The 24,164-nt window shown below is 44.0% G+C and overlaps 2 protein-coding genes across 3 annotated transcripts; one reads left to right on the top strand and one right to left on the bottom strand.

Moving 5' to 3' along the window:
• The first annotated feature begins 2,287 nt into the window (after window positions 1-2,287).
• puf (ubiquitinyl hydrolase 1 puf) lies at window positions 2,288-18,192 on the top strand. Its single transcript, XM_043418024.1, has 12 exons — window positions 2,288-2,636; window positions 2,912-3,005; window positions 3,660-4,158; window positions 4,296-4,593; window positions 4,729-5,472; window positions 5,629-12,799; window positions 13,044-13,761; window positions 13,853-14,043; window positions 14,133-14,310; window positions 14,394-14,560; window positions 14,698-15,368; window positions 15,484-18,192. Exons 1-12 carry the CDS (start codon window positions 2,558-2,560, stop codon window positions 16,347-16,349), a joined length of 11,676 nt encoding a protein of 3,891 aa, XP_043273959.1. The 5' UTR covers window positions 2,288-2,557; the 3' UTR covers window positions 16,350-18,192.
• A 3,402-nt stretch (window positions 18,193-21,594) lies between these two features.
• Window positions 21,595-23,869, bottom strand: LOC122410044 (DNA-directed RNA polymerase II subunit RPB1-like). 2 transcript variants are annotated; one of them, XM_043418029.1, is made up of 2 exons: window positions 23,606-23,869; window positions 21,595-23,320 (listed from the first exon to the last, which is right to left on the bottom strand). In XM_043418029.1, the coding sequence occupies exons 1-2, from the start codon at window positions 23,654-23,656 to the stop codon at window positions 22,403-22,405; spliced, it is 969 nt and encodes a 322-aa protein (XP_043273964.1). In that variant the 5' UTR covers window positions 23,657-23,869; the 3' UTR covers window positions 21,595-22,402. The 2 variants fall into 2 exon arrangements, with proteins under 2 accessions (XP_043273964.1, XP_043273963.1); XM_043418028.1 differs by having other exon boundaries at window positions 21,595-23,314; window positions 23,579-23,864.
• Window positions 23,870-24,164: the final 295 nt, after the last annotated feature.

Genomic DNA, 24,164 nt, shown 5'->3' on the forward strand with positions numbered 1-24,164 from the left:
ATTTCACAGCCCGCAAGATTTTAAGGACACAATGATAAAAAAATATTCAGAGCGTTGTTTCAGTCAAGAGAGCACAAATCTGCGTTCTGAAGGATTGAATCGTCAACAAGGCGGAGATCCTGATGCAGGATTCGTTTCCAGTGTTACCGATGTAGCCGACGCAGACGGATTAACAGGATTGATTTTTGTTTCAGATGCTAAATGTCTCCTTGCTATGATTATTTGCTCCATTAATTCATGATGCGCCTCCAATCGTTCGATGCAGTGCAGACACGCTGTTTTTGGTAAAGGATCATTCACATTTACCTGGAACAAACAGAGAGAAACCATCTCTGTAGAAACCATCTGTGAAAAATGACATTCAGCAATCAGCTGATTTCACTCAAACTGAGATTACATAATCGTCTTTATGATATAAAGTATAATGATAAACCAAATTTTTACAAAATGTGTATCAATGGATCTCAATACTGTTGCCTATAAAATGTAAAAATTTTGTTTTTATTTCGTTAAAATGAACAGCAAATGTTTAGAGTTATGATTTTCAAAAATGCCAAACGTTTTGCGAAGCAGGAGCGAAATAATACTCACAGTAATTGGTAGATATGCATTAATTTTCTCAGCAAGTTTCATCCTTTCTCCCTCTTCGCCATATATGTGAATGACAAAACGATTCATTTTGCTGCAAAGCCTACATATGAAACCCGTGATAACAGCCTTGTCGGTACTCCCCATATTAATTGTGTTGTTACAGCAAAGAAACTATCAAAAATGTCTAGCGCAAAATGTATCTACGATTTAAAATGAAACAATAAACAAAAATAACGACGCGTTTTAAACGATAAACAAATTTTGCAGTATTCTTTAGTTTCTTTTGTTGTACTCGATGTCACAAAATTTCCTTTATTTTCCACCTACGATGCACGAAAGGTGATGTATTCGATGCAACCAACTTGAGACGATAACGAAACTTTTTCACAAAATTTCAGGCAAGCACACTCTCGCGATTTGTTTATGAGTTTTAAGTTTATTTTTCTCTCGGTCGAAAGGAGCACCTGTCCGTTTTTGAATACTAGTTGTGACACTCAAGATGCTAAAGCTAAAAATTGACAGCCCCTGTGTACATTATTGGAATTACTACGAACACGCTTTGTCGAAACAAGCTTCGGGCGACGGCCCAGGGAGCGCCATAAGGCTATTCCTTTTGTTGTAATCAAATTCATCGGCTGGTTCATTTGCTGACGAGTAATATTTTTTACCCAATTTGTATCAATATTTAAAAAATCTTGTGTTCATTTATCATGCAAATTGTTTGTCTATCATACAAATTTTATCATAATGCAAAATAATTGCGTTTGGTGACGTAAAAATTTTGTACAAGAAGTGCAAGAAGGGTTATTATTGTTGAAATTTTATTCGACCGCCTATATATGAATTCGGCTCTATCATCGTAGGGCGACACAGTTTTATCTAAAGTGCGTTCACCCCTATAGCGACGGTGGTTCGACTCCCCCGATTATCATCTGTCATTTCAGCTGTCATCCAGAAATGTAGTACAAAAAAATACGTGGAAAATGTTATCCGAGTTGTGCGTACACGCTTGAATGCTCATATGTAAAATATTAATAAAAATTTGCCCTATTTTACTCCTACACAATGTTTTTATAATTTTTAACTATTGGCCAGTACAGTTTCGAGAATATTTCAAACAAAATAAGAATGGAAAAAAAGTTAAATAGGTCTTATTCTAAAATATGCGTACGCAACGATATATTATATGCATATTAATGATTATACGGAAGAAATAGGCAATGTGATATAGAAAATATATACAGATACGTGTATACAATACATAATGAAACGTGGCGATACACTTTTTAACGCATATATGCATCTGAGCGCATCCAGAAGAGAAATAGAGAAGCGTTCTCCAGGTCAGCTGCTGTGTATGAATAAGCTGTCAACGTGACAATGCAATGTCTGCTGTTGGTAATCATCAGTAACACACGATATGAGTGGTATTGCAAACAATAAAATTTCCCTTTACATGGAGTAATACACGATAATATGTGAAAATTTTGGTCGAGTTTCCTCGAGATCCATTACAGAAAATGAAAGTTCTTTTTTTTGGTAAATTTCGATCGTTTAACAATAAGAAGACAGCACACACAAGAGTCACGGTCGGTGGGAGTGAGATAGAAATAGAATAGGAAAATGCACGCCTTGAAGTACGCAACACTCGAGAACGCAACCAGCAGCAGCCCCAGCAGCCCTATAGCCACTGCCGCCGCCATCAGCGCATAGAGCGCATCGCATAGCGCACTATAACACTCTCTCTAAAATCCGTAAAATCGAGATCGCAGAGAAAGAGTGTGATAGACAAAGAGGTGAAGAAAAGAGTGAGAACGGTACAAAACCAATATGGTGACTGATGGATTCGTAATCCACTGTTGATGATCACGAAACGTTAGAAAAAAAGTAATATGTTTAACAATAACGTTGTTGTCAGTTTTGGGGGTGGACGGTGGTGAAAAAGATTGTGATGAACCCGAAGTGAATGAAAAATTATCAAACAGACACGAGGCAGGAAATCATGTGCGATGTATGCGCTGACTTTCACGATCTTCTACTTTCGTGTAAGTCTCTTGTTCCTTTTTCTGTTTTGTTTTCTTCGGTTATTTTCATAAAAGATACAAACATTTATTGGTTGAACCTCACTCTCTCGAGGCCTGGACAATTTCAACTTTGGATTTTCGATGTTCAATTTTCAACGTTATTCAGAACAATTTTTCTTTACTCTCCCTGCATCAAGGATATATTTTCGTCCTGCAATGTTTGTTTCACGATCGAAATTTTGATTATTTTACACGATTTCTTATTTCCCATTTAAACATGCCTTCTGGAATTATAGACGAAGAGCGATCTACAAAGGATCTGGATGATGTTTCTCTTTGTGCCATAGATGTGGACACGATACTTCATTATGTTAATCAATGGGTCCAGAGGTAATTGTTTAACAAATATCTAGAAAGTTCGAGCATTTCTCATTTTACAAAAGCAGCAATAACTATCAATTTTCATTCCAGCTCTTGTATGTTTTTTTTTGGATGAATTTTCAAGTGCCCATAGGAAACATACAGAGTAGCTTGTTTCAATTCCATTCAAAATTTGACATAGGACATAAAATTATTGATCAAAGTCCCATAACAAAATGACCATGTAATTTTTTAACGTGTTCACAAACAAAATTCAATCTTCATTGCATATATATGTAAATAATTTGTCCATATTTTAAAACAAAAGCTAATGTTTTAGAAAACATAGAAGAAAATGAAAACTTCAACCAAACATTCCTCGTGGTCAGTTTGCTCGCATCGACAAAGAATGGCATTATATTATCTCAGATAATTTTTTTTTTTTTTCACGTCATCGAGGTAGTTGAAACAAATAAAAAAATTCTTGTATTTAAATGCGATGGTATTTATTATTTGGTTCAATCTTTGTACAAGTGTCGAACCATTGAACAGGGAAATGTAATTAATAAATGAAGTGAATATTCATGAATTATTGAAAGGCCGATGAACGGAAAACTGATCATAAAATATTGCGTTGATTTCGAATGGAAGTTCTGTTGCACAAATGGAAATGTTGATTTTCAGACAATGTATGTGCTGCTATCGAGAGGCAAAGAATTTCGATCGTTTCGTGCGGTTGACGCAGAGCGTAGTTCTCTGCACTCTTCAGCAACTCAGAGCCATACGTCAAAAATCAAAACCTCCTGACGAAGATGAGGTCGACGTGGAAGGAGTGTCACGCACGGCGGATGAAGAGGACGAAGAAGAGGACGAAGAGGAGGATGAGGAGGAAGAGGAGGAAGAAGAAGAGACTGAGGAAAGAAAACAGTCGCAATTGGGCGACATAGAACAATCGGAAAAACGAAAACGCGAAGGATCTGGACACAGTGAAAAAAGTAGAGAAACGAGAAAAGAGTTGACAGGTAGAAGATCGTCGGATTCATCAGGCAGTTCGAAACATCATTGGTCACAACAAGATCGAGAAAAACTCTTTCATCTGTTGTCGAAAATATTTTTGCTCAACTTCCCGCTCTATATTGCTATGAAACACGGAGGAGCTCTGAACCCGTTGGCACCGGTAAAGGTATACAACTTTTTGGATATATCAACCTCTCGTACAAACGAAGAAATAATTAGCCAGCTTATAAAAATGAGATTTACGCTTTGTTTTAATTATATTATAATTAATTATAATTCCTAATGGAAACTTTATTCAAATAGGACGAGGGAGGATACTGCGAGCCGCACGATCCGGAGGTGCCGGCGCCCCTGATTCGTGCCGTTTCCGTATTTTGTCATCAGAGCGGCTTCGAATTGATGTCGTCGTGTTTTGACGCGCCCGAACAATTGCCAGTGGGTTTGGCACATTCCATGGTTGCAGTTATTTGCAATCTCAAACTGTGGTTGAATTACGGTAGCGTTATACAAATGTTTACGCCATTGCGAAGTCGCGTTATGAAGTACATGTGTCGTTTGGGTGACAAAGAGCTCCGTACACCGGCTGTGAGGACGATGGCAGGTAAGACACGGCGACGTCTCGGTCGCGTTATTACGAAATTCTCCAATCAACAACATGATGAATTTCAAGTATTTCCGTGCTCCCTCTTTCGCTTGCTCTTATCACCTCAATAATGGTTACGTCGATTCAATACAGATTTCATGTGGAGCGCTGTAAAAGATCCAATAGATGCTGTTCTTCCAACTTTCGATCGTGACGGTCTCGATCTGGCTTTCAAATACTTCACGAGCACGACTCTGACGATGAGACTGGCGGGCGTCGCCCAAATAAATGCTCACATAACGGCTTTCAATGAATTATGCAACAGCGAGACGGTGGCCGAAGTGGAGCAAGTTGGTCATGCTCTTGCCGCTTGGTTAACGGAAAACAACATAATAGCCCACATATTCGGTCCGAATCTGCACGCCGAAGTTATAAAACAGAGTCACATTGTGCTGAGCTTTCTCGCGATGGAAGGACGTATCACTTCTTCCGACATGGACACAATGTGGCAAGCTGCACAGCTCAAACATTGCGCACGACCAGTTTATGACTTGCTCGCACCTCTGGTTAAGCATCTTGCTCCAACCCCTGTTCTACATCTTTACTCTTTGCTCGGTAAACTCGAGCCAAAAGATCACACGGAGCAAAGTCTTTTCCTCGCATCGGCCCTGATCAAATTTATTTGGACCTCCGGTGGGCCGGGCTATCCCGGCGCTCTTGCGGTTAAAAATCGCGACATGTCGAGAGTCGGCGATGATGTTTGTGAGAGCAGCAGCAGTGATCCTAGCGGCATCGATGCGAGTAGTCCTGAGGAAGACGATGAAGAACCGAGTCCTGCACCTTCCGAAGGACCCTCACCAAGGAAACAAGCCCGAGGCGATAGCAGCGATTGCGAAGGTCCGATTTCTCACTTCCTTCGCATCATTTTAATATTATTTTACGTGATTACGCTTTTTCAATTATTCATCACTTTTATGGCGACAAAAAATTATTTCTAGAGGTCAAATTTGGGTGTATCGATGATTTTTGGTATTGTATTTCGTTTCAATACAGGTACCTGCAAGAGAGGTAAAAGCCCGGAACAAATGCCGGTCGAGTCGAACCTCACCGGTGTCGGTGATTTCGCGACGGTTTCAGGAGCCTCGAAAATGAATCGTCCGACCATTGAAATGCTAACCGAAAGTCCACCGACGGTATCGAGTCCGATAGAGGATCGAATAATCGAGGACGCGGAGACCAAAACGGACAATGAGACGAGAGCCATCAAGCATCAGCAAGCAAGTGGATCCGACGCGGAGGCTGACACAGAAAAATCAAATACGGAAGAAACGATAGTACAAGAGAAAAAGAAGCGTAAAATTTTACGAAAACGTAAAAAGCCGCAAAAGCGGTCGAACGATCACGAGAGCGATATGGGAAAAGGATCATCATCGTTGAATCAAATAGTGGAGAGAGAAAATCCGAAAGAATCGCGTGATTTGTGCGGCGCAATGCTCGCGAAAAGTAATTCCGAGTGCATCGAGGATTCCTCGTTGACGATGGAGTCGTCAGTAATGTCCGATTCTCCGCGCAAATTGGAACGAAAATATCAACACGTCGATTGTGACACGTTGGATTGTGTCAAGGAACACGAACAGCAGCGTTCGCTGGGCGTTGAAACGAAGGATCAGCAAGTACCGACGGCCGTTAGTAATTTGCAATTGCGGGCAACGAGCAAGAGCAGCGGCAGTGAAAAATACATGTCTCTGGTTGGTGCAGACGGTCGCGTAGAACGCGGACCCGATTCGGCGGCAACATCACACGACGAGGAGGACAGCGACGGCGCGGTAGCCGCGATGGGTGGCGTCATCGGGAATGCGGCAGCGGCAGCAGCCGCGGCTGCTGCGGCGGCTGCAGCGGCTGCCGCCGCAGCTTCGGCGGGGGTTGACGGTACGAACCCGGTGATTTCCGACCTCGCTGGTCTCGTACACGCAACTGGACAACCATTTTTACCATCGGGACTCGACGAGATGCTGTCGGACGAAGAGGGTTCTTACAGCAGCAGAATATCAAACAAGAGCGAAAAAAATATGGCGGATTTCGATGGTGAGGAGAGCGGATGTGAGGAAGAATTGGCACAACTCGCCGCGAGACATCTTACAGCGATACAGATGCAAGCTTATCATCCGCATTCTCACCACCACCACCATCATCATCATCCGCATCATCCCCACCATCCGTCGCAGCATCAGCCTCATCACCATCATCATCAACACAATCATCATCATCAGCAACAACAGCAGCAGCAGCACCAGCAGCAGCAGCAGCTCCAGCAGCAGCAGCAGCACCAGCAGCAGCCGCCGCAACAGCTGCAGCAGCAACAGCAACAACAGCATCAACATCATCATCATCACCACCATCATCACCATCATCACCACAACCATAATCATCACTCCCAAAGCGGAATACGCGTAAAGAAGGCGAGCTTTCGTCCTCGTCTTTCGGATCGCACGAGAGCCGGTAGGCGCGCTCGGTTGAGCCAACAATCCGGCTCCTCGTCTTCCCGCCTAGGTTCTCAGTTCAACTTCGATAGCGTGTGTAAGAGCGGCGGTACACCGGTATCCCCGCGCTTCGCATCTCAATTGAACCTCGAAACCGTGTGCAAACCCGGTAGCACTCTCCTCTGGGATCTCTTGCAAGACGATAAAATTGGCCATTTGGGCGAAGGTTTGGCCCTCGAGGCGGAAAAAGCTCTTTGCAATTTGCTCTGTTTCAACGTCGATCGTCTCATACCAATGAAGTTCATCGAAGGCTGCCTCGACAATCTGGCAGCCAATCAATCGGTCGTTATATCCCTGAGACTATTGCCCAAGTTATTAGCGAGTTTTCAACAATTCGGATCGATGGACGCTCACACGATAACGACTTGGGCCGATCGTGAGAGAGGTATGATGAAGCATTTTTTCAACAATTTGAAAAGTTACGCAAACGCCAACGCGAGTATGAGCGGCGCGTGCGGTACTACGAGTTGTAGCGGAAGTAGCAGCAGCGTACCGAGCACCACCGGGGTCAACAACGCTTCGACGAGCAATCTTTATTCCCATCAGACAGAGATACAAGTAAGATTGCAATTCCTCTCTTCAATATTCTCGCCGCTAGGATCACCCGAATGTTTCCGTTTGAGTCTCGAGCAGGTCGACATACTTTGGCAATGTTTGTCCCAAGATCCGACTTGCGCCGATGAACTTTTCAGTTGGTTGCTCAGCCAGGCTAAGTCAACGGAACAACACGCCCTCGGGATGGACACTCTGAAGCATCTGTGTTTGAAAAAATTGCCGAGTTTGCCGCCGGAGACTATAAGTATGACGGGGCTGAGTCTCTTCCAACAGCTCTGCAATCTCGCGCGTTTGGCGGCTGCGCATTTGGATCGACCGTTACGCGACGTTGACTCGGTCGGCATGGATTTCCTCTGGCGCATCGCTCTCCGGGCGAAAAGTACGGACGTCAGTATGGCAGCGATACAATATTTGAACGGGTATTACATGTCGCGACAGCTGACCCAGGAAGCCGAATTCGTCTCTCAGTGCATGACTCATCTCGCTGCGGCAAGCGCCGATCTTGAGAACAACGAGGAAGCGAGCCTGCGTTGCATTCAACGGGCCTTGCTCTTATTGCGCACGCATCTCGAGGCTTTTCGTAAACGATACGCTTATCATCTGCGCCGTTGGGCTTTGGAGGGACGCGGCGCGGGCAGTCACGTCGCCATGAACACCCAAGAGAAGGGCCAACATTTGAGGATATTCGTACAACCGGCCGGGATACCGGACAAAACGAGTTTCTCCTTGCTGAGCACCGATTACGTGGCCGATTTGAGGGCGGAAGTAGCGAAATGGTGGGACGATACGCAAAACGGTGGTAGAGCAGCCGGTGGTGGCCCGGGGGCATCCGCTTCTAGCGACTCGTCGTTACCCGCTTCCTCGAGCGTTCCCTCCGCTCCCGGGAATTCGGGCCTGTCCGCGCCAAGTACATCGGTCCTCGGTACTCTCTTGACCGATCGCGACGGACCGATCCGAATGATCGCCCAAGGACAAGAATTGACGTTCGACTTTGACGAGAAGACGCTCCAAGAGATGGGCTTCAAGGACGGACAACTGGTTTTTATATCGCTCGGCGCTGCTGGAGCGAGAGGCGGTTGCGGTAGCGGAGGCTCGACTAATCGTGCCAACTCGGCCAACAAACGTGACGTAGATTCGGCGAGTCTGTTACCACCGCCGCCCAAGGAATCGTTACCGACCCTCTTGTTACTGAGGCCCCAGTATTTCGAGCAATTGTTCACTCTCATGCGTACTCTGAGCGCTATGAAAACGAGCGTTAAAGGTGGCCAAAAGATACCAAACACGAAAGCACAATTGTTGTCGCGACGAGTCTGGGACACGTTGACTCTGCTGCCGACGAGCCCGACGCTCCTCCGTGGCTTTCAAAAATTGGGAGAAACCTCCTTGCCCGAACTTCTCGATCCTGCGAGCCCACAAAAGCTCATGTACTCGCTGTACATAGTCGAATCGTTGAGTCGACGAAGTCCTTCGATTTCCGTCACCGGTTCCTCCTCCTCCTCCTCCTCCTCCTCCTCGAGCGGGACGAGCGCGGCAGTCACGATAACCCCGATCAACGAGGCCTGCGGCGGGCCGGGCGGCGATGCGACTCCGGGGGCAGGTTGTACGAGCGGCGCGACGATAATCGAGGAGACCTCGCTTGAGGAGAGCGCACCGAGGGAAACACAGCGGACGCACGCCGAAGCAGAGCCCGTAGCTTGGTCGACGCTGTTCGTCCAACACGGCGGTCTGCGTCATCTCTTCGATATTTTCATGTCCGGTTGTTTGGAACGCGGCGACGGGAGCGAGTGGCAACAGGATTGCCTCGCCAGTCTCTTGAAGCAGCTCTGCCATCTCGGCGTCGTCAAAGAAGAAAAGAAAACGCGAAAACACAAACCAGAAAAATTGATCGTACCGAGATTGAGCGAGGCGATGCTCGCGATGATGAGCGTCGATACGGTCATGCCGAGACTGACGAGTATCCTCAACGAGGCGTCGATGCCGCGCGATCCGAATCACTACAAAACCGGTCTCTTCGGTAGATCGCAGGTGATACATTACGCGATGGCGTTACTGGTCTGTTGGGTGCACAGCGATCCGCGCCTCAGACAATACCTCTTTTTGCAAACATCCCCCGAGCCGTTTGGACACACTTGGTTGCGCAGACTGGTCCTCGAAGATCCGGAGCCGGCTGTGCGCAGAGAAGTTTGTACGGCTCTTTACAGGCTGTGCTTGGGGACGACCGGGAGCGAGGATTACGACGATACGGACGGCGAACATTGCGACGCGTCGAGCTTGATAGTCTCGATGCTGAATACTCTCCTGGAGTATCTCGTCGTAGCCGAAACGATGCAGCCGTCGCTGAGACGGAGGCCGGATTTGCCGCTTCATCTGCACTCGGCATTGGACGACGGAAAAGAGCCTTACGGGCCAGCCTGTCGGGATTATTTCTGGCTGGTGTGTCGTCTCGTGGATGCTTTACCGGAAGATGCGATCAGGGAGGGCTGCATCGAGTCGGAGAGTGAAACGGGAGCGGAGAGCGCAGCGGGGACCGGTACGCTAGTCGGGGATGGGAGCAGCATTGACCTCGAGGCGTTGGCCAGCCGCGTTATCGATTCGGTATTGAGCAGGGAACATCTCGAGACTCGTCACAATACCGTCGAGGACGACGCGCTCGTTGGACTTTTGAATCTTACTTGCAACATAATGACGCACAATCCAACCTGCAAACAGGCTAAGATCGGACAAAACTTGCTCAATCGTGTATTCGACTTTCTATTCGACTTACCGAATCCACGAATGAAACACGTGCCCAAATGCAAGAGTCAAGTCTCGAGGTCGGCGGCTTTCGATCTGCTGGTCGAGCTCGTCAAGTCGGCACCGGAGAATTATCGGCTTCTCCACGAGAAACTGTTGGCCCAACATCGACCCGGTCCCCACTCACCCTATCCCTGGGATTATTGGCCCCACGAGGACGGACGCTCCGATTGCGGCTACGTTGGCCTCACCAATCTCGGTGCTACCTGTTACATGGCCAGTTGTATGCAGCACCTGTACATGATGCCTCAGGCGCGCGTAGCCATACTCGGCGCCGACTGCAATCGCGCCAACAAGCATCAGTCGACCCTGCGAGAACTTCAACGAATGTTCGCCTATCTCCTCGAGTCCGAAAGGAAGGCCTACAATCCGCGGAGCTTCTGTCGCGTTTACACGATGAATCACGAGCCCCTCAATACCGGTGAACAAAAAGACATGGCCGAATTTTTCATCGATCTCGTCTCGAAACTCGAGGAAATGACCTCGGACCTGAAACATCTCGTGAAGACGCTTTTCTGCGGTGTCATATCGAACAACGTCGTTTCCCTCGATTGCGAACACGTCAGTCGAACCCTCGAAGAATTTTACACCGTTCGGTGTCAGGTCGCCGATATGAGGAACTTGTACGAGAGCCTCGACGAGGTCACCGTCAAGGATACCCTCGAGGGCGACAACATGTACACCTGCTCGCAATGCGGTAAAAAAGCACGCGCCGAAAAGAGGGCTTGTTTCAAAAAATTGCCTCACATATTGTGCTTCAACACGATGCGCTATACCTTCAATATGGGCACGATGCTCAAAGAAAAAGTTAACACGCATTTCAGCTTTCCATTGAGACTCGACATGTCCGGTTACGTTGAAAAAAAACTTATGCCTCAGCATTACAGGGAAGAACGGGAACGAGAGACCGGCGGCGGTGACGCCACCAGCGGAGAAAAAAATGGGACTGAGTGCTCCTCGATGGACGACGAACCGACCAACAGCGATAAACTATCGCCACCGAGCGATGTCAGCCGCCGTACGGAATCGCAGATCGCGGAACACTATCAATACGATCTCATCGGCGTTACGGTCCACACTGGCACGGCCGACGGTGGACATTACTACAGTTTCATAAGGGATCGAACCTCGGCGAACAAAGACAAGTGGTTTTTGTTCAACGACGCCGAGGTCAAACCCTTCGACCCTAGTCAAATAGCTGCCGAATGCTTCGGCGGTGAAATGACGAGCAAAACTTACGATTCTGTCACCGATAAATTTATGGACTTTAGCTTCGAGAAAACGAATTCGGCCTACATGCTTTTTTACGAATGGTGCAACGACCCCAACTTTGAACAGACGAAGGAGGAGGGCGCCACGGTCTCCGGTCCGTTAGCAACCTCTGTCTCGACGACCTACGGCTTGGAAGACATGAATCGTACCCTCGACAAATCCTCACCGCCGTCCACTCAGTCCCAAGTCGCTGCTCAGAATCAACAATTGGTGGCGAGCAATTCGCCTCAACTGGTGTTGAACAAAGAACTCGAGGATTGGATATGGCAGGACAACACACATTTTCTTCAGGACAAAAACATATTCGAGCACACTTACTTCAGTTTCATGTGGCAGATCTGCGGTTACATACCGCAAACTTTGTTGTCCATGCAGCCGGACGTTACCGAATTATCGGCCGAATTGTCGACCTCATTTTTCATGGAAACTTTTATTCACGCGAAGGAAAAACCAACGATGGTACAATGGGTGGAATTGTTGACGAAACAATTCAACGGATCGGCAGGTGCTTGCGCTCGTTTCCTCGAGCGCATGGCCGGGGATTCCTGGTGGCCTATACAGATTCTAGTCAAGTGTCCGAATCAAATGGTGCGACAAATGTTTCAAAGACTTTGTATACACGTTATACAAAGATTGCGCTCGAGTCAAGCGCCGCTTTATTTACTTTGCGAGACTGAAAACGACTCCGGCGGCAGTCAGTACAACGGCGTTGGCACGCAGTCTTGTGTCACGAGATTCGTCAGAATGTTGCTCTCGCTGATGGAACACGCGAAACAACACCTCAAACATCTCACCGAATACTTTGGCTTTCTTTACGAATTCAGCAAAATGGGCGAGGAGGAAACCCTCTTTCTTATCAGAGTCCAAGCGGTCTCGACCATGGTCAACTTTTATCTTGGCCACAAAACTCACGAGACTACCGACGCCGTCAGCGAAGAGGAGGAGGAAGAGGAGGAAGAAGTTGTACTCGCGGTAGCCTCGGAAAAACTTCGGCCCGCATCTCTTGACAAAATGATTACGCTCGTTGCGACTCTCGTTGAACGCAGTCGAGGATCCGATCACAGGTCATTCTTATACCTTCTTCAAATTTTCATTCGTTCAATTCTCAAAGTCCCTCATTATCGATAACGTAAACGGATAAAACTTTCAACGTTATTTATTGCTCCGCTACCGATGATCATCGTATATTTACAATTTTCATTAAATTTCTTCATCTTTCAAATATTTAAAACTGATTAAATACACTAGTGCACAGCAGGTTTGTTATAAGAATGAGAAGAAAAATAATGTTTATATTATTTTTTGCAGATTGACGCTGTCACCGGCTGATCTGAACGCCGTAGCCGGAGGCAAAGGTTTCCCGTTCCTCTATCAGCAAACTCGCGACGTTATAAATCTCAATCAAACCCGAAATCTCATACAATCGTTGTGCCGCTGGAACGATCGTCTCGCAATTCACATCGTTACAATGATATTTCAAGCAATAACGAAGCACACGGACGTTTGTCAACCGTTTTTCAAGCTCCTGACCCTTTTGACCGAAGGTTCCGGCCCGAGTGGGCTACCGTGCATGACCCAATTGATACTGAGCCGCGTTTGGGAAGCCGCGCGAGTCGCGCCTCACGGTGCTCTCGAATGGTTGGCCCTGGCCGTCACCCGGAGCAAACTGGCTCACGCTTGGGTCCTTCAGGGCCTCGATACGTGGTTGCAACATTTTCTCATCGAACACGCGAATCAGAGAGTTCGTTCGGCCGCAGCTTTTCTACTCGTCTCACTCGTACCGTCGACACATTTCAGGCAAGGTTATCGGGGTGCGTACAGACTCGGTCTCGGATGCAATTCCTCTCGTGAGCTGCAACTATCCTCCGAAGCGACGATAATACTCCATCAAATTTATACGGCACTGCTCCGACTTCTTCAACCTGCTCGACACTATATCGATATACAGACCCACGGCACGATGAAGCTGACAGCCTATTTCGCTCTTCTCACTTATTGCGCTGTCTCAAAAACCGAGAAACTCATGGTGAGCTTTGAACACGATTTTTCTCCCTTACTTAATCACTTTCTTCATCGTATCCAATTTTTTCTCATGATTTTATCAATTACGATTTCAGTTTGGACAGTATTTGAACGATCTGTGGACGCTCTTCCATCCAAAACTCTCCGAGCCCAGTATACCGGTTCATCACAATAAGCAGGCTGTACTTCTCTTCTGGTACCACGTTTGTTGCGACTGTCCGGAAAACGTTGCGATGATATTGCACAATCCGCACATCACAAAGAACATAGCTTTCAATTACATCCTGTGAGTAATAAAAAGTTGATTATTCATAGCCTCGCGTCAAAATATGTTAATTGGACGTTCAAATTTGGTTACCTTGAAAAAATTCACAGTGCCGATCACGAAGATCAAGACGTCGTACTGTTCAATCGTGTGATGCTGCCAGCCTATTACGGTTTGTTGAGACTGTGTTGTCAACAATCAAGGGTTTTCACCAGGCAGCTCGCTGCTCATCAGAACATACAGTGGGCTTTCAAGAATATAACACCTCATCCTACCCAATATTCTACGGTGAGCGAAGCATATTTTCGTACGACTACAAACTCGCGTTATTGAGAGTACAAATAATGTAAGAGATTCGCTAAAAATCGCAGGCTGTTGACGAGCTGTTCAAATTGATGCAACTGCTCGTAACTAGACATCCCGATCAAACCGAACAAGAAGAGGCCGAGATCGCGTCATTCAGGAGAGGAACATTGTCCTCGTACCTTCAAGGATTGGACGGTCGATCTTGTTGGGCTACTCTAATATCTGCATTCAGGTAAATCGCGTACAACCGGGGAGAGACGAGTGCCCGAAAAAAACATTCGTTTTTTCTCGTAATCGCGATAGATCCGTGTCTTCTGCTTTTGCTGCTGCTCTTCCATTCGCATATTGTGACGGAAATTGTATCCACAGGTGTCTCATAGAGTCGGACGATGATCGTCTGTACGTAGTTTACAACGGTGGATTGAGCATGGCACTGGAAGCTTTTCATATGCTCCACATAATGTACCACGAAGCCACGGCGTGTCACGTGGCAGGAGATTTGGCTGAGCTCATAGCGATAATCGTGGAGCTCGTGCGATGCGTCAGAACTGCCCGTGATGGCCCGGACGCGAGGAATATTCTAGCAAATTGCAAAGAATGGCCGGACGTACTGCGAAAATTGGCAACACTTTTGAATACGTATAACCCACCGGACATGCGTAATTTGGCGATAGATTTGTTGAAAGAGCTCGTTATGCTTGTACCTGCCGAAGCTATATTGATACTAGCACCGTTGCTGTCGCACTGCCATGCCGCGCTCCAGGAATCTCACGCGGCCGTACCGCCCGGTCCTTACTTACCGAGACGCTCAACCGCCGCGGGAAAAATGGGCTCTCGACCTGCCAGGCCTATGGTACAAATGGCTGTTCCACATTCGCAACTCGAAGCTGCCAAAGGTGTCGATCCCGAATACGACAGTGCTCTCTTGGAATTTTATTTGCCGTATCACGAATTAATCGACGTCATGTGCAGACTCGCCATTAACAATGACTGTATGACCGACACCCTCGTCAATTTAAGCGCAATGCTGGGTTTCGAAGGTACGCTTTGATGCCTAAGTTGAAAAAAAAAAAAAACAAACAAACAAACAAACAAATAATCATTTAAAATATTGGAAATGAAGGTGGTAATTAAGGTTATGCGATTCGTTGACAGGTGTCCCGCTGCATTTGGCGTTGTTTCCCCGTCTGTGGTTGGACGTTCACGCTGCAACGCACATAGATAGAAAGCACATAGCCGCCCTGCTGTGTTCGTCATACACAGTGGATTACGTGGACGCGGTTTTGTTGGACGAGAGATCGTCGCTGGGTGTGCCCGCGATTCACGCTTTTCTCAAAACATTTTTTCCAAAATTAGCGAATCACGTATTGACCGAACAAACGTGTTCGTTGATAGACAATCTGGTGAGCTCTATGAGCGCGATGGTCGAGGCGGTCGACGTCAAAGTATCGGCGCACAGACTGACGGGTGATCTCCGCGCTCTGGCATTGGTCTACAGTAGCGGTACGCGGCTCGAGGCACCGCCGAGTTTGCTACCCGCGCTCGAGACTCTTTTGGCGAGAACGCGAGCGGCGAGAATCAAAGAGACGAACTCGCAGGAAACCGAGGCACCTTCGAAAAAACGAAAATTCACATCGAGCGAGGAGAGTCACGAGGAAAACGCGAGAAGAAAAGCTCATTCACCTACCGACGAGGTATCGCGAGTCGAGAGAGACACCAATTCGGAGATGGATATCGAAGACAAGGATAAGACTGACAAACAGGCTACGGAAGTTATTAAATCGAGCGAATCCGTCGAGGAGCGACTCGGACACGAGGACAAGTCACAGTGTCCGAAGAACGAGAGAACGAGCGACGCAACGTCTATATCGTCGAGCTTGGTCAGCGCATCGGGCACCGGCTCCACCCCGTGCACCAATCAGTTGTTATGCTCGTTAACGAACGTCTCGTGGCTCGAGATGTTGGAAAAAACTATAATCAATCTACAAGTGATTGTGACATTACAAACGAAAAATTCCTAATTCAGAGGAAACAAACGAAAACACACGGACAAACTGTACGAGCCAATTGTATTCTCTTCGTTTTTATGTATGTATGTATATACACGCGTATGCGTATACATACATATTTTGTCTTTATTTTTTTTTTTTTTTTTTCTTTCATTTTATTCTTTATCTCATCTTGCTTCAACGATGCGCTGCCCCATTCCCAGAGTACGTTTTACCAATTGTAACACCACAACGGGGACTGAATTTGGGCATAAGCTTGTCTCTCGTAACAGCTATTTGCCAAAATAAAATATCATCAAACGAGAACGTGTACCGGGCTGATTGTTGAGCCGTTCAATCAATATATCGAGCTCTGTTTGCGTTTTCCTCCCATTACCACGGTACAATTACAACATTGCTGCTTCTCGCTCATGTATTTTATTCATATTTTTTGTACATAAGTTCATTGTTCAGATCGGTAGAACGCTTTACACACTATTTCAAAATAGAGTGATACATTTTTTGAAAAATTGTTTCTACAAATTTTTATGGATCAAACGACTGTTCAAAGGGGCGCATAATAAAGCAGCTTTGCAAATATCGAGTCTTGAACGACGAATTATTTGCAACAATCAACTTTGCTCGTCCAAATATTTATTTTTATTTTGTTTTTCATTTTCCATTGCTCGTTCAATATGTTGATCTCATCGCAGATTGTTTAAATAGTTAAAAAGTACGAATTTTGTTCCATTTTTTTTTTTGACAAATAAAAGTGAGATCGTAGAATTTTTTTCTTTTTTTCTTTTTTTTTTTTAATCTACAAATTTACATCTCTGCAAAATCGTGGAAATCTTTTAAACCGACAGAACGAGCTTTAGAAAATGAAAATTGGACACCACTAAAAGAGAACGTAGCATTATCTCTTCACTAATTGGCTCGAGTCAATGTATATATTTAATAATAAATTATTATTATTGTTTTTTCAACTACCAACGAGTGCAGTGATAAACCTTAAATATGCATCACAAAGTCGATTATTCTATTCGCGACGCGAAGAATCTACAGATGACAACACTTAGGACTGTCAATTTCAATCGGAAATTTTCGAACGAAAGTTTGAAACATCACAATGGTAATGGTACTGAATACCATTAAAATTATTAATTTTAGTCAAATGTTTTGTCTTGTCGAACTTGAGGAGCGTACGTATGTCGGGGGTTGAACGCGTTCTCAACGGTAATAACATTTTAGTGTCCGGGATATGGAGTAAAAAGTCCAGAAAAAAATACATGTTTTTGCTCCTTTTTTACAAACAAAGTATAACACGAAATCGTTGCCGCACGAGCCTAATTTTATCATAAACTCTATATAGCCATACAACGACAGGCTCCGTTCGCTGCACATCTATTTTCAATGTCAAATCGAATTTTCCAGTTTTTTTTCTCTCAAATAATCAAACAAATGATTCGCAATTTTTTGACTCTTCGTTATTCGATTAAAATTTTTGTAACTTTTATTCTACACCACATTAAACGTTCAGCCACTGCTTCCATTTTTTATTTGTGAATTAATTGTCTTGAAATATAGTAATTAGTTTTTTATCGAAATTTTGTTGAGTTTTGGAAATGCAAGTTATTTTCAAATCTTAGTTTTAATACCTGCCAATTTTCTTCATAATGATTAACACTGAGCTCATCATTCTGAAAAGCGTCGTTTTGAAACATCTTTTTCGCGTATTTACCATATTTAACGGGTCATCGATAATTATTGTACGTGTATCAGATCATAAGAATCACCTACGAGGGCTCTCGAGTTTACACCAGACACCGACTGATTCGCTTGTATAGTCGCGAATAAAAGTTTATATATAAAACGATTTCCAAATTTTGATATTCCTCTACCGTTCTATATTTTTTTCAAATTTCATGTGTTTGGTGTGTTGCTCAAAAAAAATGCAATCCTTCATTATTTCAACTTGCTGTTGATCTTGGAAGTTGCATTTTCCGTTATAGGGATAGTGCAAGTAGACTACCGCGCCTCCTGCTGTGATGAAAAGTCAATGTTTTTGGGGATCTTTTATCATTATTGTAATATTAAATATTTTATATATATATTAAATCATTATGATTATATTTCAATCAAACCATTGAAATTGCTACCCCAAAAACTTATAATTTATGACATTAGAGGCGCCACGAGTACTTTCGACCTGCCCTCTATCGAATCTGCACCATCCCTATATATATATATATATATATATCAGTTACTTTGCTTAGACCACTTGTTATCAACAGTCGATAAGTCCATACAGCAATAATTATATGGCGGGTTACGTTTATGCTGTTATAGCTTGATGAGATTCTGCTCTGTCCTGTCGTAGCCGTCGTGCATCACAATTAAACGTCTGTAACACACGGTTCTGTGTACATATAATTCTGGGTATTTATAACCGATATTTTTGATATATTTTGGGGCGATTGACCTTCTGTTAGTGACGTTACGAAAGTGGAATAACTTGCAATATATCGTTACTTCAAAAATACATCGAAAACCACCAACACGTACGGTAGACAAAATTGGGAAGATTTTGTAAGTATATGAGCGTTGTGAAAAATAGATGGAGACAAAAACCTGCCGCATTTTGCATCATGATTTTTTTTTTTTTTTTTTTCAGGGATTTTCGGATTCTTTGTCAGACATGTCTGGCGGATAATCCTTATATACGCATGGTAAGTAACTTTTCTCTCAGTTCAAGATTACTTTCGATTCATAGTCGATATTATGTGCGACAAAGTATAACGACGCAATTATGTAGAAAAATAACAGAAATATCAGAGATGCAAAATATAGCGCTATATAAGTTTCAGTATTTTTCTTCGCTATAAACACGAGATTTGCAAGCATTGATAAACAGTTTGGAAAGTTATATACAATATCGATGACACTGAAGTTTGCAACGTTAGAGTCCAACGGAATAATTTGAAAAAACTCTCCAATGGTTTCACTAATTCTCCGATTCGGTTACCTGCCTAATATGCAATTCGTAGTTTTTCGGTCTACACCAATGATTCGCGAAATAAAAAATTCGGGAATTAGAAAATTCGTTAATTTCGTCGAACTCCAACGTTAAAAAAACTTCAGCGTCGCCAATATATCGATGAAAACAATATTGTTATAACTTCTGGAAGTTCATTAGAAGAAGATTGTTAAAATTTAAGGTGCACACTTGTAAGTTAATGCCGGATGGATAGTTTGAAAATAAGTATAATGAAATAATTTTTTTGGCATTTGCAGGCAAAAGAGAAATACGGCAAGGAATGTAAAATCTGTCACTAACACCAGGCCAGGCGCCCCGAAATATAAAAAAAATATCAAAGTTATGAATACACGGAATTTTGTGAAACCGTGTAACCACGTACTAAATGTAAAACAATTAAAGCATGAATAACCCCACGGTGGAAAAAATCAGGAAAATTTACCAACGAATCTGCCACCTAATACCTTAAATACATCATATTAGCTTCCCTTTGAAAGGAAATAATGTTTGGAGTACGAAAAACAAATGTGTACTCACTTTTCATTTGCGATAACTAAAGCACGTTTTCACACAACGCCAACTCAACATGAAACGCCGGCTTCATACTGATATTTCGATGGGTTAAGGAGGGTGGATCGCGATGATACAAAGTTGCCATGCTAAACCATGTTAAAAATATTAAGAATTTCAAAATGATAAGAATTTAATAAAATTTGGTAAATGTATTCTTTAAAAATACAAAAGACAATATAAATTTTTTTAGATTTTTCTACCACATAGCTCTCGAGTAATTGAACACTAAAGTTCACGTGTATAAGCATAGAGTTACACATATACAGTTATACATCTCGTGCATAAGAACTTCGATTTAACGCTCAATTATGCGATAACCATGTGGTAAAAAAATTTGAAAAAAATTGTATTTGTGTACTTGTTGCCAAAGAATGTTATCACGAAATTTGATCGAATTCTGATTATTTTGATTTCGTGATCCACCCTCCTTAAAGCAGTTTATCTCTTGGTTTAGGAGTATCTATGGTGCAATCTAACCTTGCTTAAGATGATGGATCAGTCGGTAATCACAACCGCGAGTGCGAGAGAGATAGCTGCAAATTTTGAAAAGGAAATTTTTCCACATCGTTCGTCTGATCGAAAAAATAAAAATGTCATCGGATTTTTGCGATCGTGCTGCGTACGATGACATTTTTATTATTTTAATCGGACGAACGATGTCAAAGAGATTCAATTTCAAAAATTCGAGGTGTGATTACCGACTGATACATCATCTTAATGGAAATATGCAGTTAGAACCCCGACCTTACTGACCGATGCAGTTTTATTGGGCCTGGAAGCGCGTGTTGCGTAGAAGCAACATACGCTCCGAGAGGCCGTATTTTTTTATGACATAAACGCCTACGACGGTACGATGGATTATATAAAATCTTACCGCATTGTACGATAGCGCGAGGCAAAGCGATGATGGGAAATACTCCGAAAGTATCTACGATGCACAAGGTCGCAAAAATCAACGATAAACCAGAATTAATGTCTTTATGCAGCAATTTGATTTTTTAAATGAAATAATTTTATAAAGCAAAATTGATAAATTCCCTCACGAATCATCGCCGCTTGGTTGTCGATTTTCGTTCTCGTTCCTGTTCGCGAACGAATGAATAATGACAACGAGAAAATCACGAGCCTATTCCTGATGAAGATACGATCTAACCGGTTCCCTAAACTCCTCCGAGGCCGCGGCGGCCTGGTGTGTAATACAATAGTATTATCCAGCAGGAACGAATGACTGCGCGCAGCAACGCGATGTCGTCGACGGGAGCGAAAGACCCGCAATATCGGAAATGCGAGAAAAAAGCAAAATTTCCTTCATTTTCCATAGAAATTTTTTTTTCATTACATTTATAAACTTCGTCTTCGCGGTTAATTGTCTTTCGCATTTTTATCAAATGTCTCTCATCAGACATTTTGTCCAATAGTTGACGCCATCGACGATGACTTTATTACGAATTAATTGATACATTTTTTTTTCAAAACCAATGACTCGTCGTTATTCTATCATCACTTTTTTATATATTTTTTCTATCACTGAGAAATCATACTTTTACCGTGGGTCCGGAAAAAAAGTATTTTTCATGCGTTCCCCTCGCCCAGACATCCGTTTACCGTGAAATTCTTGGTAAGAGGCGAAAAAAAATATATAATGATCGAAATAAAAACTCTTCATTGTTCGTTCAACCATGAAATTTATTTACAAAAATAATATACGTATTGAGAAACTTGTTAACGTCTTTGTGAGCATGGGCCAGCTCTCGTTCGCTTATTTGGAATAATTTACATTCGTTCGAACATTCGTACAACACCAATCGCATTTCGTTTGAACGAGAAAGTAAACAAGTCAACGGTTATCGGCCGCAATTGAGAATAACGTACGAATGTCAATGAATAACTTATGAAATCCTCGTTAACTCTTGGAAATAGGTATGCACGTAATGACTGCAGTAGTCGTCAGAAAGAGTGAGAGAGAGAAATGGCAAACAAGAGCAGTCACACAAGTACTAAACAAGACTGAGCTGCGGGGGATGGAAAAAAATATTTTGTTCGCATCATTCGATAATTAAAACGTAGTAATCGTATTAATAAGTACAACTGTTGAAATACATCAGATGATGTACACGCGTGAAACTTTGATCCAATCATCGAATAGTATATTGTAAAAACAACCGTGCTCATAAAGTTTTCGTTAATTAGAACGTTCGATCGTTTCGATTGAATCGATCGAACCGAGAGTGACAATTTTTCCAAAACATTCTTCAAGAGATATTCTTTGTGGTCGGGAGTGTGAAGAGAGAGAAAGAGTTATGACGAAATGACAAAATAGTGCGGTGCGATACGAGCAAGATTGAAAGTTTAATCGTGTCGGGCCGAGTTTCACGAGTTCGCTGATGATCGATTGTTTCAATCGTCGGTCTCGTAAGCGGATGAAGCCGGTGAGTAAGTATGACTTATGAGAACATGACCTGGATTGGGACGTGAATTAAGTCGGGCTAATGGGTGGATAGATCGGGCTAGTGGGTGAATAGTTTGGGCTAATGGGTGAATAGTTTGGGCTAGTGGGTGCATAGTTCGGGCTACTGGGTGGATAGTTCAGACTGGTCGGTAAACAATGGTGTCTGGTTGGCGAATAGTTGGGACTGGTGGGTAAATAACGGTGTCTGGTTGACGAATAGTTGGGACTGGTGGATAAATAATGGTGTCTGGTTGGCGAATAGTTGGGACTGGTGGGTAAATAACGGTGTCTGGTTGACGAATAGTTGGGACTGGTGAATAAATAATGGTGTCTGGTTGGCGAATAGTTGGGAGGAGGACTGGTGGGTGAATAATTCGGACTTTTTGGCGAATGGGTTGAACTGGTTGGCAAATAATTTGGAGTTTTTGGTGAATAGGTTGAACTGGTTGGCAAATAATTTGGAGTTTTTGGTGAATAGGTTGAACTGGTTGGCGAATAATTCGGCGGGGTGTGCGAGTGGCTCGGCGAGGTTGGCGAACAGCTGATCGGGCTTGCCGCCGGTAAATAGCCCGGACTCGTCGGTGAAAAACTCGGGTTCGTTGGCGAATGGTTCGGACTTGTCGGCGAACATGGCGGAGAATAATTCGGACTGGAGGGTGCCCTCGGTGAAGCTGGCAAATAGGCCGGCGAGGTCGGTGTATAACTCGGAGATGCACCACCAGCCGGAGACATCGGACACGGATTCACACTCGAGCCGGGACTTCCTGGACTTCTTGGATGCGGCGAATGTGCCGAATACGCCGGCGACGAACCCGATGCGTCCGACGCTCCTAGGACGGCGAGAAACAAGCACCCCGCGGCGTCATTCCGCTTCCTGATGTCGATGACATGCTCGAAGCTCGGTAACCCGGTGTCGAACCCCTCTGATTCCACGGTGTCCTCGAAACATTTTGTACAGTTAAGGAAAACGAGCATAAAGGCCGTTGTTGGGTTTCAACTAGGAGCTGAAAATCTTGATTATATTTTTTCGCGGGAAAGTTGCATGGAAATAAGAAGTCAATGCGAGACGTACACCACGTGGTTACGCTTCTCGTTTGACGCGTAACTTTTCGTTCTAGGTTCACATCGGCAAAAACCAGTGGAAAAACGAAAATGGTTGCCACGAATGCCGACGAGTCGTTCACTTCCATTCAATATACTTACAATTTCATCGGGCGAAAGGATACCGAATTGTAGATTTTTAACCATCCGCACCGGAGCCTTGGAGTCGTTTGTGGCCATTTTGTTAACACCCGAAAATGACTTTCGTGGCTTTCTCTGTCGCGGTCCGCTCTAGCTCTAAATACTACCGCATATTATAACGACTCATTCATGCACTGGCGAATCGCCGTCCGTTCTCTTCTCTTTCCCCCCGCCAAGGTAAGAAAGCGCAATTTTTCGATACTACAAATCGCGCGATGGGCGCGCGAAACGGTGACTATCGAATCAAATGATTATCGAATTTTTCATCAATCGAATAATAGGATTTTCATAAGGTAATTCTATCGCCAGGCTTAGTTCATAAGATTTTTTTAAAAATTTTGTATGCTGTACTTAAATTTTTAATGAAGAGCCGTGCAAAATTTCAGGGTCGGTTTATCGACCTAATTTCAGAGAAATTAATTACTAAAAATTGGTAATTTTCGTGAAGGAATTTCAAAACGGCATACAAAAACCTAACTTCCGGTTGCTATAAAAGGGTATATTTGCCTAGAAATCCATGAAATTCTGGAAAAAAACTGCAATTCGT

Source organism: Venturia canescens, chromosome 4 (assembly GCF_019457755.1).
Source record: "Venturia canescens isolate UGA chromosome 4, ASM1945775v1, whole genome shotgun sequence".
NCBI classification, from domain to species: domain Eukaryota; kingdom Metazoa; phylum Arthropoda; class Insecta; order Hymenoptera; family Ichneumonidae; genus Venturia; species Venturia canescens.

What these genes read in the sequence shown, in the direction of transcription:
- puf (XM_043418024.1), top strand. Translation starts at nt 2,558, where the DNA reads ATGAAAAATTATCAAACAGACACGAGGCAGGAAATCATGTGCGATGTA. An exon ending in TCACGATCTTCTACTTTCGT is followed by an intron (nt 2,637 to 2,911) that starts GTAAGTCTCTTG and finishes CTGGAATTATAG; the next exon opens with ACGAAGAGCGATCTACAAAG. An exon ending in ACCCGTTGGCACCGGTAAAG is followed by an intron (nt 4,159 to 4,295) that starts GTATACAACTTT and finishes TTATTCAAATAG; the next exon opens with GACGAGGGAGGATACTGCGA.
- LOC122410044 (XM_043418028.1), bottom strand. Translation starts at nt 23,656, where the DNA reads ATGGCCACAAACGACTCCAAGGCTCCGGTGCGGATGGTTAAAAATCTA. An exon ending in TCCTTTCGCCCGATGAAATT is followed by an intron (nt 23,315 to 23,578) that starts GTAAGTATATTG and finishes AAATGTTTCGAG; the next exon opens with GACACCGTGGAATCAGAGGG.